Source organism: Salmo salar, chromosome ssa22, assembly GCF_905237065.1.
Source record: "Salmo salar chromosome ssa22, Ssal_v3.1, whole genome shotgun sequence".
In the NCBI taxonomy this organism is placed as follows: Eukaryota; Metazoa; Chordata; class Actinopteri; order Salmoniformes; family Salmonidae; genus Salmo; species Salmo salar.
Window position 1 is genome coordinate 30533777 of NC_059463.1, and position 22053 is coordinate 30555829.

The 22053-nt window shown below is 43.5% G+C and overlaps 1 protein-coding gene across 2 annotated transcripts in view; it reads right to left on the minus strand.

The window, feature by feature from the left end:
• LOC106583193 (guanine nucleotide-binding protein G(i) subunit alpha-2) overlaps positions 1 to 15867 on the minus strand; it is a 96678-nt gene extending 80811 nt beyond the window's left edge. The window contains exon 1 of one of the 2 annotated variants that reach the window (XM_014167100.2): positions 15028 to 15867. In XM_014167100.2, the coding sequence (XP_014022575.1) occupies positions 15028 to 15145 (118 nt within the window). In that variant the 5' untranslated portion in view covers positions 15146 to 15867. The remainder of the gene's footprint in view (positions 1 to 15027) is intronic. The other variant, XM_014167099.2, reaches the window with a different exon arrangement.
• Positions 15868 to 22053: the final 6186 nt, after the last annotated feature.

Consider the following 22053-nt stretch of genomic DNA (forward strand, 5'->3'; position numbering starts at 1 on the left):
TTTTTGCCTGGGCCTTGCGCCAGTTGATGATAGCTCTCAACCACCAGCAGGCAGGTCAATACAGCCCCTCACTGTGATCAATACTGTTTTCTGGGTGTAGGACTGTAGAAGAGACTCAATCAAAACATTTAGAGAAATAATGGCATCCGTTTATCCTCCATGAAGCTACAGGAGGAAATTGCTCAGCAAACATCTTATCCTCTAGCAGTCGGCTTTCTCCTTTATTCTCTAAGAGGAAGAGCACACACAAACAGCCACAACAATTGATGTCACGTTCTGGGGGGAAAGCACTCCCAGAGAAGGAGAGGTATGTGCGTCAAACTTTGGTACTTGGCTGGTGTAGTGTTTTCACAGTGATAGATAAGGGAGTGCACGGTCTTGGTCATAGATAGGGAAATAAGCCACATGCAAATGTCAGCTCAAGCTGTAAATCAGATTGAGGACAGAAATCAATGCCTGCTGAGGCATGGAAAGTGGCAACTATTTCTGGTATTAGGCTTGAGGGATTTCCTCTAGGTTGTCTAGGGTTGTCCTTAGATTACTTTGATCAGTGATATGGAATTCCAAGATGTAGGCTGGTTTTTCACCATTCTGCATCCTATAAATATCAGTTCTTGCAATCTAGAAAAACACCAAACTATCAGGCCCACCCACTCCGAATGAGTTTTTCCCCACAAGAGGGCAATCCCGCAGGTGAAGAAGCCGGATGTAGAGGTCCTGGGCTGGCGTGGCTACACATGGTCTGCGGTTGTGAGGCTAGTTGGACGTACTGCCAAATTCTCTAAAACAGCGTTCTCTGACAACAGCTTTGGTAGACATTCCTGCAGTCAGCATGCCAATTGCATGCTCCCTCAAAACTTGAGACATCTGTGGCCTTTTATAGTCCCCAGCACAAGGTGTACCTGTGTAATGATCATGCTGTTTTATCAGCTTCTTGATATGCCACATCTGTCAGGTGGATGGATTATCATGACAAAGAATAAATTGTTCAAAAACAGGGGTGTAAACAAATTTGTGCACAATTTTTGAAAATAAGCTTTTTGTGCGTATGGAACAGTTTTGGGATCTTTTATTTCAGCTCATGAAACATGAGACCAACACTTTACATTTTGCATGTATATTTTTACACGAGGGCCAACTGAAATCTGATTTCTGCTTTTAACCTAAACCCTACAAAAGACACACATACATAAACATTGTTTTTAACGGGGAGAGGTACCACATTGGGCACCCAGTGGAGCTTCTGTTGTGAGGGGTTAAGTGCCTTGCTCAAGGGTACAATGGCAGGCAATGGCATCTAGGATTTGATATTTTATTTATTTTACCTTTATTTAACTAGGCAAGTCAGTTAAGAACAAATTCTTATTTTCAGCCCAGTTCCCACCAGATTTTTCACATCGGACCCGGGATTCGAACTCACAACCCTCCAGTTGACAGCTCACCTCTCTAACAGCTAGGCTACCCGTCGCAGTGTGATGTTATAGCTATCTTTAGAAATAGCCAGTAGCCACACTAGGCCTATCTGAAATATGAAAAATTATCAATGAAATCGCCTGGTAGCCTATTGTTCTGGCACAGATGTGTCCGTTGCAGATTACTAAACTGAAAAAATGAAACAAGTGCTTTTTGGTCACTAATTGGGAAACTCGCACCCGCCTTTGCATGCCAATGCTGGTGACTGGTCATTGGTCTAAAGTCAAGACGCACAACTTTTTGGTTCTGTAGCACAGATTGGATGTTTTGAGACAAGAATTTGGTGCAATAGCATAGGCCTATGTTAGTAACCAGATTGAATAGGCAAAGCTATAAATATTAAATACAAATGGTATGTATGTAACGTTAGCCTACTATCTTGTCTTTTTTTTCCCAATCAGAAAGCCTCAGAAACCCAGAGATGTTGTGAAAGGCTGGATAAAAATAGGAAGAGAGAATGAACGCTGACTTGGTGTCATGTGTTTTTTCCCTGTCTGTGGGCAGGAGAGTCAGGGCTGGGGAGGAAGAGAGAAGTAATTGCTGCTTGAAGAAAGCTTACGTCAGATGTCCCTCTTTCTTGAGCAGCAACGGTGGTCTGTAAACAAAAAGCTCAGCACCGGTGCATACTCACATCTCTAAAACATGAATGATCAGCTCAGCACCGGTGCATACTCACATCTCTAAAACATGAATGATCAGCTCAGCACCGGTGCATACTCACATCTCTAAAACATGAATGATCAGCTCAGCACCGGTGCATACTCACATCTCTAAAACATGAATGATCAGCTCAGCACCGGTGCATACTCACATCTCTAAAACATGAATGATCAGCTCAGCACCGGTGCATACTCACATCTCTAAAACATGAATGATCAGCTCAGCACCGGTGCATACGCACATCTCTAAAACATGAATGATCAGCTCAGCACCGGTGCATACTCACATCTCTAAAACATGAATGATCAGCTCAGCACCGGTGCATACTCACATCTCTAAAACATGAATGATCAGCGCTGCATCATAAATTGAGTCCCATCACCACAGCACTCGCACACAGAACAGAAGGCCTGATACATTTGGCCTAGAAGCACAAAAGCCTGGTCAAGTTAGTTTCAGTCCTTATGTTGTACTATAACTAATGAGCACTGTAGCCAATTATGTGACCCCTAGGACTGTGACCAAAAAAGGCAGAGGCAATACAGAATTGCAACCTTACATTGTTACTATTAGTTGCCATGTTAACGTGTATCGTGTCATAAAAGTAACAATCCTTTCATTACCAATGGAAAAAAATAACAGGGCTGTTTTTCCAACTCTAAATAGACAAGGTTTCTGCCCCGAGAACGTGATCTGCATTCCTCGTCCATAGTCCAATAAAACAACTTTTGTAATTTCCTGTAAAGAAGCCATCCTTTGTTTCTGCCTTGCTTCATTTATCATATCATCCCTGTCAAGCAGACAGCTGGGGAGGAACGTGGATGTACACAGTACACAATTTCAGACCTGCATCTTTCTCTGACGTACACAAACACACACTTTTTAAACATTCTTGAGCATTAAATACACGACATAACATCTTACTATGCCCTGCCCCCCATATTGTATGGGCATGCAACCATGTGTCTATATTTTTACATAAATGCATGCCTACAAGCAATGTGTTTGTGATATATAAATAAATAAATAATAAGAGAGAGAGAAACGTGTTTGTGTCTACAGTCAAGCCAGTGAATTGTACAGACATGTTCTTGAAGACCAAGCTGCCACTCTCACACACAGTTTAAGGGAGAGGAAGAAGCTGTCAAGAGAAACATCCATCCCAGTTGAACTGAAAATGTGAGGTTAGAAAAATCGAAGTACAAGAAAAATAAACAGAGAGCGAGAATGACAGAATTCACAGAGGCTCATGTTGCTGGAGGGAGGAGATTGAACGTCGATCAAAGTCCAAAATCTGAAGGGAAGTCATTAAATGTGTGCTTCCTGTTAATGAACACTGGAGCCTTGAGGAGGCATAAACTCCTCTCTGTTACATTAAATCATACATGCGAACACCCATGTCACAGCTGAGGTTCTTTAGTAACATAGTAGTGTCTGGTTAGCACTCCCTGCTTCCTCCACAGCCCTTACTCCCAGTTCTGGGAGAAGAGATCCATCATTTTGTTCTATCTGCCATAGGTCCAAAAATAGCAGCTGGCTCCATCCTTCATCTCCAGCCCCACAGCACTCCTAATCTCAAAAAGTTTGCTTTAGGGGAGGGGAAGGGAGAGGGGGGAGGGTAGTTCAGAAGACACGTATCACGGACAGACAGGCGGGAAGAGGTTTCTCCCTGGCGTCTTCCAGAAAACAGGCTTATCTCAGCTGTTCTGCAAGTTACCACGGCAGCAGATGTGGGAACTAAAAGGGCTTCTTGGAGGGAGACGAGATGTTGCACTTCTGAGAGGATGCCACACTTATTCCACACTGACAGGCCGACTGCACACTGACTTTAGTTTACAAGTCCAAGCCGAGGAGGGAATGTGTGATTGTAACCTGTCAAGAATTGATCCAACACACTTTATCCTGCAGACTCCTCCAGCGATATCTCTTGAATTAAGACAATGCAACCTTACATACTTTAGGGCCGGGTTTCAATCTGATCGCGCTTTGTCGGCAATGTTCCCGCGTTCACAGAGATCGCATTCATAGTAAACGTTGCATATGTCGGCTCAACCAGAAATGACCTTTAAATGCTGCATTGTCCACAAAGCAAAATTGGATCGAATCCCAGCCTAGAACTCTATTCGATCAGATCCAGTACCTCATATTTGGGATTAAGTCAGATATAGCATTCTTCCTCTACAGCTAGAATGGATGTTTAACATTTAGCCAAGTATTTTTTTTTAAACATTGTAAACATTGCTTTGTTAAAAGCATTCATCCAAAGAACACAGTAAGTGTGTTTAATAATACAATTGACAGGGCCCTTGACCATGATCCCCCTGAAGTTATTCAATCTCAAATCTGCTAAATATTCACCTCTCTAATCTCACACGGTGCAACAGATTTTTACATTGGATAAAAATACACTCAGAGCTAGAAAATGGAATATCATATACTACAGTTGAGTGCGTGCGTGCATGTGTATCTGTGTGTGTGTGTCTGTGTGTGTGTGTCTGTGGGTGTGTGTCTGTGGGTGTACGTCTGCAGGTATGCATCTGTGTCTGTGGGTGGGTGTGTGTCTGTGGGTGTGTGTCTGTGGGTGTACGTCTGCAGGTATGCATCTGTGTCTGTGGGTGGGTGTGTGTCTGTGGGTGTGTGTCTGTTGGTGTACGTCTGCAGGTATGCATCTGTGTCTGTGGGTGGGTGTGTGTCTGTGGGTGTGTGTCTGTGGCTGTACGTCTGCAGGTATGCATCTGTGTCTGTGGGTGGGTGTGTGTGTGTCTGTGGGTGTGTGTCTGTTGGTGTACGTCTGCAGGTATGCATCTGTGTCTGTGGGTGGGTGTGTGTCTGTGGGTGTGTGTCTGTGGGTGTACGTCTGCAGGTATGCATCTGTGTCTGTGGGTGGGTGGGTGTCTGTGGGTGTGTGTCTGTGGGTCTGCATGTGTGTCTGTAGGCCTGCGTGTGTGTGTGTGTGTGTGTGTGTGTGTGTGTGTGTGGCTGTACGTCTGCAGGTATGCTCTGTGTCTGTGTGTGGGTGTGTGTGTGTGGGTGTGTGTCTGTGGCTGTACGTCTGCAGGTATGCATCTGTGTCTGTGGGTGGGTGTGTGTCTGTGGGTGTGTGTCTGTTGGTGTACGTCTGCAGGTATGCATCTGTGTCTGTGGGTGGGTGTGTGTCTGTGGGTGTGTGTCTGTGGGTGTACGTCTGCAGGTATGCATCTGTGTCTGTGGGTGGGTGGGTGTCTGTGGGTGTGTGTGTGTGGGTCTGCATGTGTGTGTGTACCGTGTGTGTGTGTGTGTGTGTGTGTGTGTGTGTGTGTGTGTGTGTGTGTGTACGTCTGCGGGTATGCATCTGTGTCTGCGGGTATGTGTCTGTGGGTGTGTGTCTGTAGGTGTGCGTGTGTGTCTGCGGGTGTGTCTGTCTGTGGGTCTGCATGTGTGTCTGTCTGTGGGTCTGCATGTGTGTCTGTGGGTGTACGTCTGCAGGTATGCATCTGTGTCTGTGGGTGGGTGTGTGTCTGTGGGTGTGTGTCTGTGGGTGTACGTCTGCAGGTATGCATCTGTGTCTGTGGCTGGGTGTGTGTCTGTGGGTGTGTGTCTGTGGGTGTACGTCTGCAGGTATGCATCTGTGTCTGTGGGTGGGTGTGTGTCTGTGGGTGGGTGTCTGTGGGTGTACGTCTGCAGGTATGCATGTGTGTCTGTGGGTGTGTGTCTGTGGGTGTGTGTCTGTGGGTGTGTGTCTGTGTCTGCGGGTCTGCATGTGTGTCTGTAGGCCTGCGTGTGTGTGTGTGTGTGTGTGTGTGTGTGTGTGTGTCTATGGGTGTACGTCTGCGGGTATGCATCTGTGTCTGCGGGTATGTGTCTGTGGGTGTGTGTCTGTAGGTGTGTGTGTGTGTCTGCGGGTGTGTCTGTCTGTGGGTCTGCATGTGGGTCTGCATGTGGGTCTGTCTGTGGGTCTGTCTGTGGGTCTGCGCGTGTGTTGGGGCTACAGTCAGTGCTGGGAACAGTGGGAGCACTGAGGCCTCTGTACAAACAGCAGCCCACTCAGTCATAATCAGGGCAGTCATTATCATCCAGGCACACACAGCCATGTCTTATACAACAGCACTGTTGCCCATGTCCTGTGGCAGTTAGCCACACATCCACCAACCATTAATGGACTGGTTTGACACAAGCTTCATATCTAGATTATATGTCATTTATAAACATGGTTACAAATATTTGTTGAAATCTATGAATTCATAGAGGGCGGAATCCCATCTGTGATGATGGTCCTGTGATCTAAAGACATTATTGATATAAGGCATAAGACATTGCAAACAGTTAATCTTTATGATAAGCACATACACTACCGTTCAAAAGTTTGGGGTCACTTAGAAATGTCCTTGTTTTCGAAAAAAGCAATTTTTTTTACCGTTAACATCAAATTGATCAGAAATACAGTGTAGATATTGTTAATGTTGTAAATGACTATTGTAGCTGGAAACGGCTGATTTTTTATGGAATATCTACATAGGCGTACAGAGGCCCATTATCAGCAACCATCACTCCTGTGCGCCAGAAACAAAATACCTTTCTTCTGAAACTCATCAGTCTATTCTTGTTCTGAGAAATGAAGGCTATTCCATGCGTGAAATTGCCAAGAAACTGAAGACCTCGTACAACGCTGTGTACTACTCCCTTCACAGAACAGCGCAAACTGGCTCTAACCAGAATAGAAAGAGTAGTGGGAGGCCCCGGTGCACAACTGAGCAAGAGGACAAGTACATTAAAGTGTCTAGTTTGAGAAACAGACACCTCACAAGTCCTCAACTGGCAGCTTCATTAAATAGTACCCGCAAAACAGTCTCAACATCAACAGTGAAGAGACGACTCCGGGATGCTGGCCTTCTGTACGCCTATGTAGATATTCCATAAAAAATTTGCCGTTTCCAGCTACAATAGTCATTTACAACATTAACAATGTCTACACTGTATTTCGGATCAATTTGATGTTATTTTAATGGACAATTTGTTTTGCCTTTCAAAAACAATGACATTTGTAAGTGACCCCAAACTTTTGAACGGTAGTGTATATTTATTAATGGTATAACGTGGGGTTAGTGATGTCCTTTTGGTCAATTATTACCTGATATTTCCTCATCGATTGTAGAGGGTTGTCTGTTAATTTCCTGTTCAGAGAATTGACTGGCAATGGGATGCGTTCAAGAGCCAAATAGTTAATCAGGGTACGGGAAAGCAGAAGTTTCTTATCCCGTGTGGATGTACATGTTCATATTCCAGATAGTATTTATGCTAAAGCATGTGTGCACCGTTATTGAAGTGTATGCGGATGATAATATCTATGTCAAGGACCTGAACATGGGAGTGTTGTAATATAGCATTTATGTTAATTGTTCATATTGTCATTTATTCTCATTGGTCAGATGGCTTTCTTAAAAAAAATATTTAAAAAATAATAATAAATAAAAAAGAGTATGTGACTTTACGTCTCTATGATATCAAAGTGAAACAGTTCTCTAAAGACACAGGAGACAATAATACAAGAAACAACACTTCTGTAGCTTGTCAACTATGTGTCTGTCTATCCCTGTTCTCTCCTCTCTGCACAGGCCATACAAACGCTTCACACCGCGTGGCCGCTGCCACTCTAACCTGGTGGTCCCAGCGCGCACGACCCACGTGGAGTTCCAGGTCTCTGGCAGCCTCTGGAACTGCCGGTCTGCAGCCAACAAGGCTGAGTTCATCTCAGCCTATGCTACCCTCCAGTCCCTAGACTTCCTGGCGCTGACGGAAACATGGATTACCACAGATAACACTGCTACTCCTACTGCTCTCTCTTCGTCTGCCCACGTGTTCTCGCATACCCCTAGAGCATCGAGCCAGCGGGGTGGTGGCACTGGAATCCTCATCTCTCCCAAGTGGACATTCTCTCTTTCTCCCCTGACCCATCTGTCTATCTCCTCATTTGAATTCCATGCTGTCACAGTTACCAGCCCTTTCAAGCTTAACATCCTTATCATTTATCGCCCTCCAGGTTCCCTTGGAGTGTTCATCAATGAGCTTGACGCCTTGATAAGTTCCTTTCCTGAAGATGGCTCACCTCTCACAGTTCTGGGTGACTTTAACCTCCCCACGTCTACCTTTGACTCATTCCTCTCTGCCTCCTTCTTTCCACTCCTCTCCTCTTTTGACCTCACCCTCTCACCTTCCCCCCCTACTCACAAGGCAGGCAATACGCTTGACCTCATCTTTACTAGATGCTGTTCTTCCACTAATCTCATTGCAACTCCCCTCCAAATCTCCGACCACTACCTTGTATCCTTTTCCCTCTTGCTCTCATCCAACACTTCTCACTCTGCCCCTACTCGGATGGTATTGCGCCGTCCCAACCTTCGCTCTCTCTCTCCCGCTACTCTCTCCTCTTCCATCCTATCATCTCTTCCCTCTGCTCAAACCTTCTCCAACCTATCTCCTGATTCTGCCTCCTCAACCCTCCTCTCCTCCCTTTCTGCATCCTTTGATTTTCTCTGTCCCCTATCCTCCAGGCCGGCTCGGTCCTCCCCTCCTGCTCCGTGGCTCGACGACTCACTACGAGCTCACAGAACAAGGCTCCGGGCAGCCGAGCGGAAATGGAGGAAAACTCGCCTCCCCTGCGGACCTGGCATCCTTTCACTCACTCCTCTCTACATTCTCCTCTTCTGTCTCTGCTGCTAAAGCCACTTTCTACCACTCTAAATTCCAAGCATCTGCCTCTAACCCTAGGAAGCTCTTTGCTACCTTCACCTCCCTCCTGAATCCTCCTCCCCCTCCCCCCCTCCTCCCTCTCTGCGGATGACTTCGTCAACCATTTTGAAAAGAAGGTTGACGATATCCGATCCTCGTTTGCTAAGTCAAACGACACCGCTGGTCCTGCTCACACTGCCCTACCCTGTGCTTTGACCTCTTTCTCCCCTCTCTCTCCAGATGAAATCTCGCGTCTTGTGACGGCCGGCCGCCCAACAACCTGCCCACTTGACCCTATCCCCTCCTCTCTTCTCCAGACCATTTCCGGAGACCTTCTCCCCTTCCTCACCTCGCTCATCAACTCATCCTTGACCGCTGGCTATGTCCCTTCCGTCTTCAAGAGAGCGAGAGTTGCACCCCTTCTGAAAAAAACCTACACTCGATCCCTCCGATGTCAACAACTACAGACCAGTATCCCTTCTTTCTTTTCTCTCCAAAACTCTTGAACGTGCCGTCCTTGGCCAGCTCTCCTGCTATCTCTCTCAGAATGACCTTATTGATCCTAATCAGTCAGGTTTCAAGACTGGGCATTCAACTGAGACTGCTCTTCTCTGTGTCACGGAGGCTCTCCGCACTGCTAAAGCTAACTCTCTCTCCTCTGCTCTCATCCTTCTAGACCTATCTGCTGCCTTTGATACTGTGAACCATCAGATCCTCCTCTCCACCCTCTCCGAGTTGGGCATCTCCGGCGCGGCCCACGCTTGGATTGCGTCCTACCTGACAGGTCGCTCCTACCAGGTGGCGTGGCGAGAATCTGTCTCCGCACCATGCGCTCTCACCACTGGTGTCCCCCAGGGCTCTGTTCTAGGCCCTCTCCTATTCTCGCTATACACCAAGTCACTTGGCTCTGTCATATCCTCACATGGTCTCTCCTATCATTGCTATGCAGACGACACACAATTAATCTTCTCCTTTCCCCCTTCTGATAACCAGGCGGCGAATCGCATCACTGCATGTCTGTCAGACATATCAGTGTGGATGACGGATCACCAGCTCAAGCTGAACCTCGGCAAGACGGAGCTGCTCTTCCTCCCGGGGAAGGACTGCCCGTTCCATGATCTCGCCATCACGGTTGACAACTCCCTTGTGTCCTCCTCCCAGAGTGCTAAGAACCTTGGCGTGATCCTGGACAACACCCTGTCGTTCTCCACTAACATCAAGGCGGTGACCCGATCCTGTAGGTTCATGCTCTACAACATTCGCAGAGTACGACCCTGCCTCACACAGGAAGCGGCGCAGGTCCTAATCCAGGCACTTGTCATCTCCCGTCTGGATTACTGCAACTCGCTGTTGGCTGGGCTCCCTGCCTGTAGGATAAAGTAATCCTTCTAACCCCCCCCTAAAAGATTTAGATGCACTATTGTAAAGTGGTTGTTCCACTGGATATCATAAGGTGAATGCACCATTTTGTAAGTCGCTCTGGATAAGAGCGTCTGCTAAATGACTTAAATGTAAATGTAATGTAAATGTAAATGATTGGTTGAAAATGGGAAAGTTGAAGAAGAATACAGTGGGACCACCCTTTGTTTCTAGTTTACTGCTAAACAACATGCCAGGATGCCCTCTTACTTCAGCGTTCAGTTCCCAGGAAGCATTTTGAGTTTTACGCTTCTTTCTGGGGCTCATGCCAGTCACCATCCGCCAACATGTTAACAGAATATTTTGTTTTGGCTCAAGCACACGATTTGGTCGGCTGTTTGGGCTCCAGCCTATTCAAAACATTCCCAACAGGAGCCCTGTGTTTCTGTCAAAACAATACAGAGAAAGGGAGCAAAGTACACAGCAAGCAAGACTTCACTGTTCAGCATGGGGGGTTGTGAGGGTGGCTATGATATGACCTCTGTCAAAAACCTCTCAGAGCTGAGTCATGCAAACGTTGACACAAGTCAGGATCCAAATGATTGTCTTCCACGACAGTCCCTACTCTGACACGCTCAGGAAAGTCCTCTAAGAAGGGGATAAAGGAGGTAAAGTTCTTTCAACAGCAAACAAACCCACTCACTTCACATTAATGAAATATTTTATTACAGTGCCCCAAGGTGGCCACAGCTTTATTTCACTCTGCTATTCCCAAAGCACCTGACCTACAACCACTAAAGTCACTGTCAATAAGCTTTGACACAACTATTAAGCATGCGGCTCACATTGATTGCAACAAGTGGGGGTGATATGAGTTAGAGAGGCAACTTGAACAGATCAATGGTACAGACAACATTACAAAATCTTGCCTAACCTAAAGTGACTTATAAAAATGACTCAATTCTCTGACTTGGTGAGCACTTTACAGACTGCAATACTGTAAGCCAGAGTATATTGCTTGCCGTTAATCATTCATTAATAGGACCGACATAGACACCATAAGGTGAATGATCTGCCATTGCTTGGAGAGGTCTGAAAACCTCATTATGGATGTAATGGCTTCGTCATTAATAGGCACAGCTGGAGAGCTATGACAGCAATTTAGAATATTCTCTTCATTAGTTTAAAATGTTGAGGGGAGGCCAGACCTCATGGGGTCGTTCCACCTCAAAAAGCACAAGAAAAGGTATTTCAACACCATCTCAGATTAGCAATCCTGCAACATCATTTTGTTGAATATAATTTGATCTCTGAGAAATTAAGCTAATTGATTGCACAATTTTTTTTCATTTTAATTTATAGGATTAACATAATTATTTTATAAATATAGTACCTAACATCCGATTTGGACCAAACTTCTTTTTTTTCCTAACAACGAGTTAGACATGTGGAATCCCCAAAAAATACCACCCCAAGAACGAGTATACTGTTTTTAGCATTTGTGGCACAAATCCAATGCAATGGTACCTATATTAGAATTTTTACTCTTCATGTCCAAATCATCCTAAAGTATCTATAAATGTATTGTGTAGCTCAATTATCTTACTTATAGATTATTTGGATATGAAGCGCAAAAAGGCTTATATAGGTACAAATGACTCGTGCCACAATTGCTAAAAAAGAAAATTGCATTTAAAACAGTGGCCAGATAAACAAAACTAAAGCATTGGTTGCCATCATACCTGCTCCATAAAATGCTTACAGGGTAAGAAAATAAATATGTCATTTTTGTAATTTTGGTTAACTATCCCTATGAATCACCATAATAGCAGGAAAAGCACCATCTAGTGGTCAGAACTTGGTAATATCAAGATATAGGATGGAACATAAACCTAACAACTTCAATGAATAACTTCAATGAATTTCTCTGAAGAAGAGGGGGAAAAAAACTAACAAATTCACTGAGAATACATTATATTGGATGAATAAAAATACACAGAGCCGCAGCCCCATACTACTTCCCTACAAAAAAAGATGGCCGTTTTGAAACTGCAGTAAAAGTGCAGTAAAAGTGCAGTGTCGACAGTGGTATTTTGGACGCAATAATTGCAAAATATCTGCTGCATATTACATTTGAACTGCAGCTATACTGCAAAATTACTGCAGTAAAAAAAAGTTATTTTGGACACAATACTTGCATCATACTGCAGTTATAATGCACTCTAACTGCAGTTCTACTGAAAGCAATCTTTTTGTCATGAGGGTTGTCAGACAGAGAACTGATACTATATACTCGTTGTTGGGGTGGGATGTCCATAGAGATAGAGATATAGAGATATATATATATATATATATATACACACTGCTCAAAAAAATAAAGGGAACACTTAAACAACACAATGTAACTCCAAGGCAATCACACTTCTGTGAAATCAAACTGTCCACTTAGGAAGCAACACTGATTGACAATAAATTTCACATGCTGTTGTGCAAATGGAATAGACAACAGGTGGAAATTATAGGCAATTAGCAAGACACCCCCAATAAAGGAGTGGTTCTGCAGGTGGTGACCACAGACCACTTCTCAGCTCCTATGCTTCCTGGCTGATGTTCTGGTCACTTTTGAATGCTGGCTGTGCTTTCACTCTAGTGGTAGCATGAGACGGAGTCTACAACCCATACAAGTGGCTCAGGTAGTGCAGCTCATCCAGGATGGCACATCAATGCGAGCTGTGGCAAGAAGGTTTGCTGTGTCTGTCAGCGTAGTGTCCAGAGCATGGAGGCGCTACCAGGAGACAGGCCAGTACATCAGGAGACGTGGAAGAGGCCGTAGGAGGGCAACAACCCAGCAGCAGGACCGCTACCTCCGCCTTTGTGCAAGGAGGAGCAGGAGGAGCACTGCCAGAGCCCTGCAAAATGACCTCCAGCAGGCCACAAATGTGCATGTGTCTGCTCAAATGGTCAGAAACAGACTCCATGAGGGTGGTATGAGGGCCTGACGTCCACAGGTGGGGGTTGTGCTTACAGCCCAACACCGTGCAGGACGTTTGGCATTATGCTAGAGAACACCAAGATTGGCAAATTCGCCACTGGCGCCCTGTGCTCTTCACAGATGAAAGCAGGTTCACACTGAGCACGTGACAGACGTGACAGAGTCTGGAGACGCCGTGGAGAACGTTCTGCTGCCTGCAACATCCTCCAGCATGACCGGTTTGGCGGTGGGTCAGTCATGGTGTGGGGTGGCATTTCTTTGGGGGGCCGCATAGCCCTCCATGTGCTCGCCAGAGGTAGCCTGACTGCCATTAGGTACCAAGATGAGATCCTCAGACCCCTTGTGAGACCATATGCTGGTGCGGTTGGCCCTGGGTTCCTCCTAATGGAAGACAATGCTAGACCTCATGTGGCTGGAGTGTGTCAGCAGTTCCTGCAAGAGGAAGGCATTGATGCTATGGACTGGCCCGCCCGTTCCCCAGACCTGAATCCAATTGAGCACATCTGGGACATCATGTCTCGCTCCATCCACCAACGCCACGTTGCACCACAGACTGTCCAGGAGTTGGCGGATGCTTTAGTCCAGGTCTGGGAGGAGATCCCTCAGGAGACCATCCGCCACCTCATCAGGAGCATGCCCAGGCGTTGTAGGGAGGTCATACAGGCACGTGGAGGCCACACACACTACTGAGCCTCATTTTGACTTGTTTTAAGGACATTACATCAAAGTTGGATCAGCCTGTAGTGTGGTTTTCCACTTTAATTTTGAGTGTGACTCCAAATCCAGACCTCCATGGGTTGATAAATTGGATTTCCATTGATTATTTTTGTGTGATTTTGTTGTCAGCACATTCAACTATGTAAAGAAAAAAGTATTTAATAAGATTATTTCATTCATTCATATATATATATATATATTGGACATCCCACCCCAACAACGAGTATATAGTATCAGCTCTCTGTCTGACAACCCTCAAGAAGAAAAAAGATTGCTTTCAGTAGAACTGCATGCATATATATATTCCTCATGTCTTACTCATTGTTAGAAAAAGGTTTAGTCCAAATCAGATGTTAGGTACTATAATTACTGAATATTATATACATTTTATAAATTAAAATGGCCAATTTGGGTACAAGCAATTAGTGTAATTTCTCAGAGGTCAAATTATATTTCAACAAAATAATGTTGCCAGAATGGTTATTTTATCTGTTTCTAACTACAGAAACGATTTCAGAACAATCTGAGTTGGTGGTGTCATGGCTTGCTGAAATGACATGTAACGGTCGATCCAGTGGTTAGTTGTAGGCTAGTGATTGATTACACTTTTAGGCTACATTATGGGAATTTAATCAGCAAACACTTTTTTTTGAAGGCATCTTATGATAGGATAGTTTGTATTGCCTGCTACTTGAGTGTAATTAAACATTGACATAGCCTAAGTAGCCTATTGTGCGTTGACAGCAAGTTTTCTGTTTTGAATATTTGGAGTTAAGACAATTCCAGCGGTGAGAGGCAATCCTCTGATTTATAACAGAAGCAGCAGCGCAGGCTCAGATTTATGTTTACTGGTTCTGATTAATCTGTTCCAGTTGTGCACTGGAGGCTAGAGAACCTCCACTGAAATGGGACAAAATCTCGGGCATGTAGCTACATCAAAATGGCTAATGAGGGAGATTCGTGAGTTTACCTAGACTACTCCTCGTCACACACACACTCTACCTCAAAGCAACAAATTAGATTGCCAGTTCACGATCGTAAAGCTGGATACAATGCAACGTTCATGCGAATCTCCATTAAATGGATTTAGACAAAGGAATATAATGTTTGGTGGTACATACCCAAAAGGAGCAGTTTCACTTCTCTCGCCGCCTTCTCTCCATCTTCTCGAAGGTTTTTGTCAATCATTTTGGACCTCTCGGCCGCGGCTTTATCTTCCTGACTCACTGTACACCCCATGGTTCCAAGTGCACGCTTCAGGACTGCTGTTTATCGGAACGATATCACACAAAAATGATGTAGCCTATTTAGGGCTCTATTTCTGAGTGTTATTTATTTTTTAAATAGTTCCCAGTCCAGTGTTGTGGGGTTGAGAAATGCAACTTCCCCTTTGAGAAATACGACTGGAAAGTAAGTTTGATTCACCCACAAACCAGCATCCAAATGATTTATTAAATTTAGTCCGAATTCACTTTTCTATTCCAGATGTTTCCTCGTTTGTAAGCCAAGTTTAAGGCCTATTTCTGAAACTCCAGTGACATTCTATCCAAGCCGACACAAAAATGTCATTTGTTTGTCATTACGAGGACACAAACTTTGAGTAACAACAGTTTATTTTGAGGGCGCGTCAATAAAATCAGTTGAGTTCACGTTTTAGACCAAGAAAAAGGGTCACGGAACCTCAGCAAAAGTATTCCAGCTGTGAAGACGGCGGAGCAGATCGATTTCCGATGCCAATTTGCAATGAACCAAAATTCAATAAACCACTGTGACGCTGAGCTGTTACTCCTCTTCCTCTGTGTTATACTTTGGTCGTTCAGTGTGAGTGATGTTATGCACTATTCTCTTCGTTAAGATTGATCACGTTAAAAACCACACCCGTAGCAGCTGTGAAGTTCCTCTCTGCCCAACAAACCGAAGACAGTTCAGTCACCTCCCAAGTCAGCAAAGTGCCAGGGTTTCCACTAGATAACACAGCCACAAAGTATATGCTAAAAATGTGATATTTGTCTTAATTTAAATGTAGGGATAGGCATACGATTAGCAGTGTGCTTAAGGTTAGTGTTAAGATTGGGGGTAGGTTTAAAATCCGATTTTAAGAAGATACATTGTAGAAATAGGCGGGGTTTATAACTTTGTGGCTGTATTAACTAGTGACGACCCAGTGCGAATCGCCCACCTACTTTGCTTCATGGGAAATGTAGTGTTTCATGAAATTGTCGTCAGTGATACATTTAAAACATGATTAATGCAGTATTAATACAACATCTAATTTACTCATTCATCTCATTTAATTTAACATAGCCTATTCGTTATTGCCAATTACATTTTCCTCATGTCAATGCATGGCATAAGGCCAATTTCATTAGGGTGAAAGTTTCTACAAGGACAAATCAATTGAGTTAGTCTTGAAAACATAATACATTATTGTAGGGGAAATCAAATTAAGCTCGTGATTCAAGGCTTTATAACAAAAAACAAACATTTTATGGACTCTTTAGACGCACATTGTTAGGTCTACCTAACAAGTCTTTTCAGTGGAGTATTTACACTAAACAAAAATATAAATGCAACATGTAAGGTGTTGGTCCCATGTTTCATGAGCTGAAATAAAAGATCCCAGAAATTTTCCATACGCACAACAATCTTATTTCGCTCAATTTTAGTGCACACATTTCTTTACATCCCTGTTAGTGAGCATTTCTCCTTTGCCAAGATAACCCATCCACTTGACAAGTGTGGCATATCAAGAAGTTGATTAAGCAGCATGATCATGACACAGGTGCACCTTGTGCTGGGGAAAATAAAAGACCATTCTAAAATGTGCAGTTTTGTCCCACAACACAATGCCACAGATGTCTCAAGCTTTGAGGGAGCGTACAATTGGCATGCTGACTGCAGGAATGTCCACCAGAGCTGTTGCCAGACAACTGAATGTTTATTTCTCAACCATAAGCCGCCTCAAACGTCTTTTTAGAGAATTTGGCAGTACGTCCAACCGTCCCCACAACCGCAGACCACGTGTGTGGCGTCATGTGGGCGAGCGGTTTGCTGATATCAACGTTATGAACAGAGTGCCCCATGGTGACGGTGAGGTTATGGCATGGGCAGGCATAAACTATGAACAACGAACACAACTGCATTTTATTGATGGCAATTTGAATGCACAGAGATACCGTGCCATTCATCCACCACCATTAACTGATGTTTCAACATGATAATGCACAGCCCCATGTTGCAAGGATCTGTTTAAAATTCCTGGAAGCTGAAAATGTCCAAGTTCTTCCATGACCTGCATACTCAGCAGACATGTCACCCGTTGAGCATGTTTGGGATGCTCTGGATCAATGTGTATGACAGCGTGTTCCAGTTCCCACCAATATCCAGAAACTTCGCACAGCCATTGAAGTGGAGTGGAACAACATTCCTCAGGCCACAATCAACAGCCTGATCAACTCTATGCGAAGTAAATGTGTCACACTGCATGAGGCAAATGGTGGTCACACCAGATACTGACTGGTTATCTGATCCACGCCCCTACCTTGTTTTTTAAAGGTATCGGTAACCAACAGATGTATATCTGTATTCCTAGTTATGTGAAATCCATAGATTAGGCCCTAGTGAATGTATTTCAATTGACTGATTTCCTTATATGAACTGTAACTCCGTAAAATCTTATAAATTGTTGCATGTTGCGTTTATACAGTATTTTTGTTCAGTATACTTTTCAGCTTGTTAAAGACTAACTCATCATGTTAAGAGACCTGTCAACATTGCTCTCACTGTTTACCATTTGTAAAAAGTAAGTAGAGAAAGAATAATTTCCTTTACTGTCAAAGCTCTTATTCAGAGTATGCATAAGCAACCCACTTATGGCTCTTGAGTCTCCCCTTGTGGTCTTGGATGTGCACACGATTCTGATCAGAATGAAAACACTTTTTTTTTTAAAGAACCATTTTTTATTAATTGGCTCAGGATGATTTATTGACCTTAATCAGTGAATCAGAGCTCAAAACCTTAAGACATTGAATGTCAGCTATTAAGATCAGATCAATTAGATGCTATAATCTACACTGGTGTATGCCTACTGGTCAGGTGACTCCATTTCCTCTTAGCTAACTGATACAGCAGGTACTGTATCTGAATGTGAGTGAAACATATTTCTGCACACTCAAGTCTTTGACAAAAGGAATATCAAATCAAATCACATTTATTTATAAAGCCCTTCTTACATCAGCTGATGTCAAAAAGTGCTGTACAGAAACCCAGCCTAAAACCCCAAACAGCAAGCAATGCAGGTGTAGAAGCACGGTGGCTAGGAAAAACTCCCTAGAAAGGCCAGAACCTAGGAAGAAACCTAGAGAGGAACCAGGCTATGAGGGGTGGCCGGTCCTCTTCTGGCTGCACCGGGTGGAGATTATAACAGAACATGGCCAAGATGTTCAAATGTTCATAGACAACCAGCAGGGTCAAATAATAATAATCACAGTGGTTGTAGAGGGTGCAACAGGTCAGCACCTCAGAAGTAAATGTCAGTTGGCTTTTCATAGCCGATCATTCAGAGTGACTCAGCCCCTGTAATAAGGTTAGAGTCAGAGAATCCCAGTGGAGAGAGGGGAACCGGCCAGGCAGAGACAGCAAGGGTGGTTTGTTGTTCCAGTGCCATTCCGTTCACCTTCACACTCCTGGGTCAGACTACACTCAATCATAGGACCTACTGAAGAGAGGAGTCTTCAATAAAGACTTAAAGGTTGAGACCGAGTCTGCGTCTCTCACATGGGTAGACAGACCATTCCATAAAAATTGAGCCCTATAAGAGAAAGCCCTGCCTCCAGCTGTTTGCTTAGAAATTCTAGGGACAGTAAGGAGGCCTGTGTCTTGTGACCGTAGTGTACGTGTAGGTATGTACGGCAGGACCAAATCGGAAAGATAGGTAGGAGCAAGCCCATGTAATGCTTTGTAGGTTAGCAGTAAAACCTTGAAATCAGCCCTTGCCTTAACAGGAAGCCAGTGTAGAGGCTAGCACTGGAGTAATATGATATTTTTGGGGGGTTCTAGTCAAGATTCTAGCAGCCGTGTTTAGCACTAACTGAAGTTTATTTAGTGCTTTTAACCAGGTAGCCGGAAAGTAGAGCATTGCAGTAGTCTAACCTAGAAGTGACAAAAGATGACAGTTCATGAGCTCTCTTCAGCAGAGGTGGCAAAGTGCCTGTGCTGGCTTGTTGTCAGCAGACATGTCATGTCAGCTTAAACACAGCAGCGTACACATTAATCCCCAAGTCCCCTTTTCAAAGTTAATTACATTTCAGTATTGAGCATTTCTGGAGTATAGAAATGAACACATTAGAGTTGGACAGAATAAGGGAAACACACATCTTGTGCAGATATACAGTGCCTTCAGAAAGTATTCATACCCCTTGACTTATTCCACATTTTGTTGTGTTACAGCCTGAATTGAAAATGGATTAAATCCATTTTATTTCTCACCCATCTACACACAATACCCCATAATGACAAATTGAAAACATGTTGGCAAATTTATTTTAAATGAAATACAGAAATATATCATTTACATAAGTATTCACATTCCGGAGTCAATACTTCTGAGTCTTTCTGTGTATGTTTATAAGTCTCAATGGATGGAGTAACATTAGCCCAATATTCTTTTCAAAATTCTTCACGTTCTGTCAAATTGGTGGTTAATCATTACTAGACAAACATTTTCTGGTCTTGCCATAGATTTACAAGTGGGTTTAAGTGAAAACTGTAACTCGACCACTCAGGAACATTCACTGTCTTCTTGGTAAGCAAATCCAGTGTAGATTTGGCCTTGTGTTTTAGGTTATTGTCCTGCTGAAAGGTTACTTAATCGCCCAGTGTCTGGTGTAAAGCAGACTGAACCAGGGTTTCCTCTAGGATTTTGCCTGTGTTTAGCTCCATTCCATTACATTTTTTACCTGAAAAACTCCACAGTCCTTAACGATTACAAGCATACCCATAACATGCAGCCTCCACTATGCTTGAAATTATGGAGAGTGGTACTCAGCAATGTGTTGTATTGGATTTGCCCCAAACATAACACTTTGTATTCAGGACAAAAAGTTAATTTCTTTGCCATATCTGTTGCAGTATTACTTTAGTGCCTTTTTGCGAACAGGATGCATGTTTAGGAATATTTTTATTCTGTACAGGTTTCCTTCTTTTCACTCGGTGAATTAGGTTAGTATAGTGGAGTAACCACACTGTTTTCTCCTAATCACAGCCATTAAACTCTGTAACTGTTTTAAAATCACCATTGGCCTCATGGTGAAATTCCTGAGCGGTTTCCTTCCTCTCCGGCAACTGAGTTAGTGTATTAATACACCGTCCAAAGTGTAATTAATAACTTCACCATGCTCAAAGGGATATTCAGTGTCTGCTTTCTTTTTTTTACCCATCTACCAATAGCTGCCCTTCCAGGCAAGGCATTTCAGCGTTTCATTTTTATTATGTGTAGGCCAATGACAATACAATCAATTTTAAATTCAGGCTGTAGCAACAAAATGTGGAAAAAGTCAAGAGGTGTGAATGCACTAAATCTATCACTGTCTGATGATGGTTCATTGCTTTACAACAGAGCTCTCTTATGCTTTTGTTGAATGGTTTTCCTGCCATACAAATCTTTAGAAACAAAAAGTGAAGTTTAAAATTAGAATGTTTGTGCCATCTGACAGGAACCAACGCTATTTGACAGGAACAAACATGTATTACAGTAGACTACATGCCAAAAAAATCATTTTGGCTGTACATCAAAATTATAGACTAATCTAACCTAACTGGCAACCAGCTGTCAGTAAGTTCTTGTAAAATTCACAGTAACTTAATAGCCAGTAAGTGCTAGTAACTTCCCACTGGGCACAGACATCAAATCAACGTCTATTCCACGTTGGCTTAGCATAATTTCATTGAAATGATGTGGAGACAATGTTAATTCAACAAGTGTGTGCCTAGTGGGTTACTGTACTTGCAACTAGCTGCCAGAACTGACTATACTTTCACTGAACATTTCTGATTACAAGATAGCTTAATATTAGTTGACAACTACTAAGCATTCTTTGCCAGACTTGGCCTCAACCTCTTGGTTGTCAGCAAACTGACCTTTCTGCCACACCATCAGGTCAGTGTGTGTGACAGAGATCAGCCACAGTAAGTTACTGTGAATTTTACAATAATTAGTTGCAGCAAGCTGACAGTAACTTATTGAAAAATAACCAGGAACTTCCTGTCGCCAACTGCTATTAAGTTACTGGAAAAGGCACAGTAACCTCTTAACAGTGCAGCTCTTGATTGTCACAAGCTTTTACAACAATTGTAGAACTGGAGTGGACAAACGAGTTGGTCAACCTTCATCAACATAATGATAAAACCACTTAAAGTGGTACAACACTTTCATTAATGGTTGGCAGAAATACAACATATTTTAGACCATGCCCCCACATATGCTAATGAATCCCCGCCAGCACATTGCCCCCACCTACATTTCAAAGTGCGGTAATGATTGTACCTTATATTGAATATATGGAGTGGCTACTGATAGAGAGTTTCTGTATCCCAATATGGATATTTCTACCCATGTGCAGGATTTTTCTTATATAGCTGAGTGCCCACTCCACTGTCTAGGTAGCTGCTGTGCTGAGTGCTCTGCTTTTTTTCTTTTTTTTAGGTGGGGAGTAGGCTACATGCAGCTATGTACATGTTTTACACAAAATACACTATCAATATGTTGGTACAAACGTAGTTGTCAGTATTGCAAACATAAACAGGCAGTCTAGTGATTTCATGTTCTTCTCAGCTGCTGAGTTACATGCAGCTATTTACTCTCACCATGATATCAGCATATGGCATAACTATGGCACCGGGCAATGCAAAAAAAAGACCCATTGTCAAACTCTTTTCACTGGTCCGGATACACGCTCGGCTGCCTAGCATGTTCAGCTGCCCAGATGTGGAACACGGCAAGACACAGGCTGTGTACGAGAGCATCACAACTGTGATGTATCATGGCTAAATTATGACTGACTGACTGATCTACAAATACTAATAAGTCATTATTTATGATGCAAGGTTATTTGTAGATCAGTTAGTCGCCTGCACTGTCGGCTGCAATG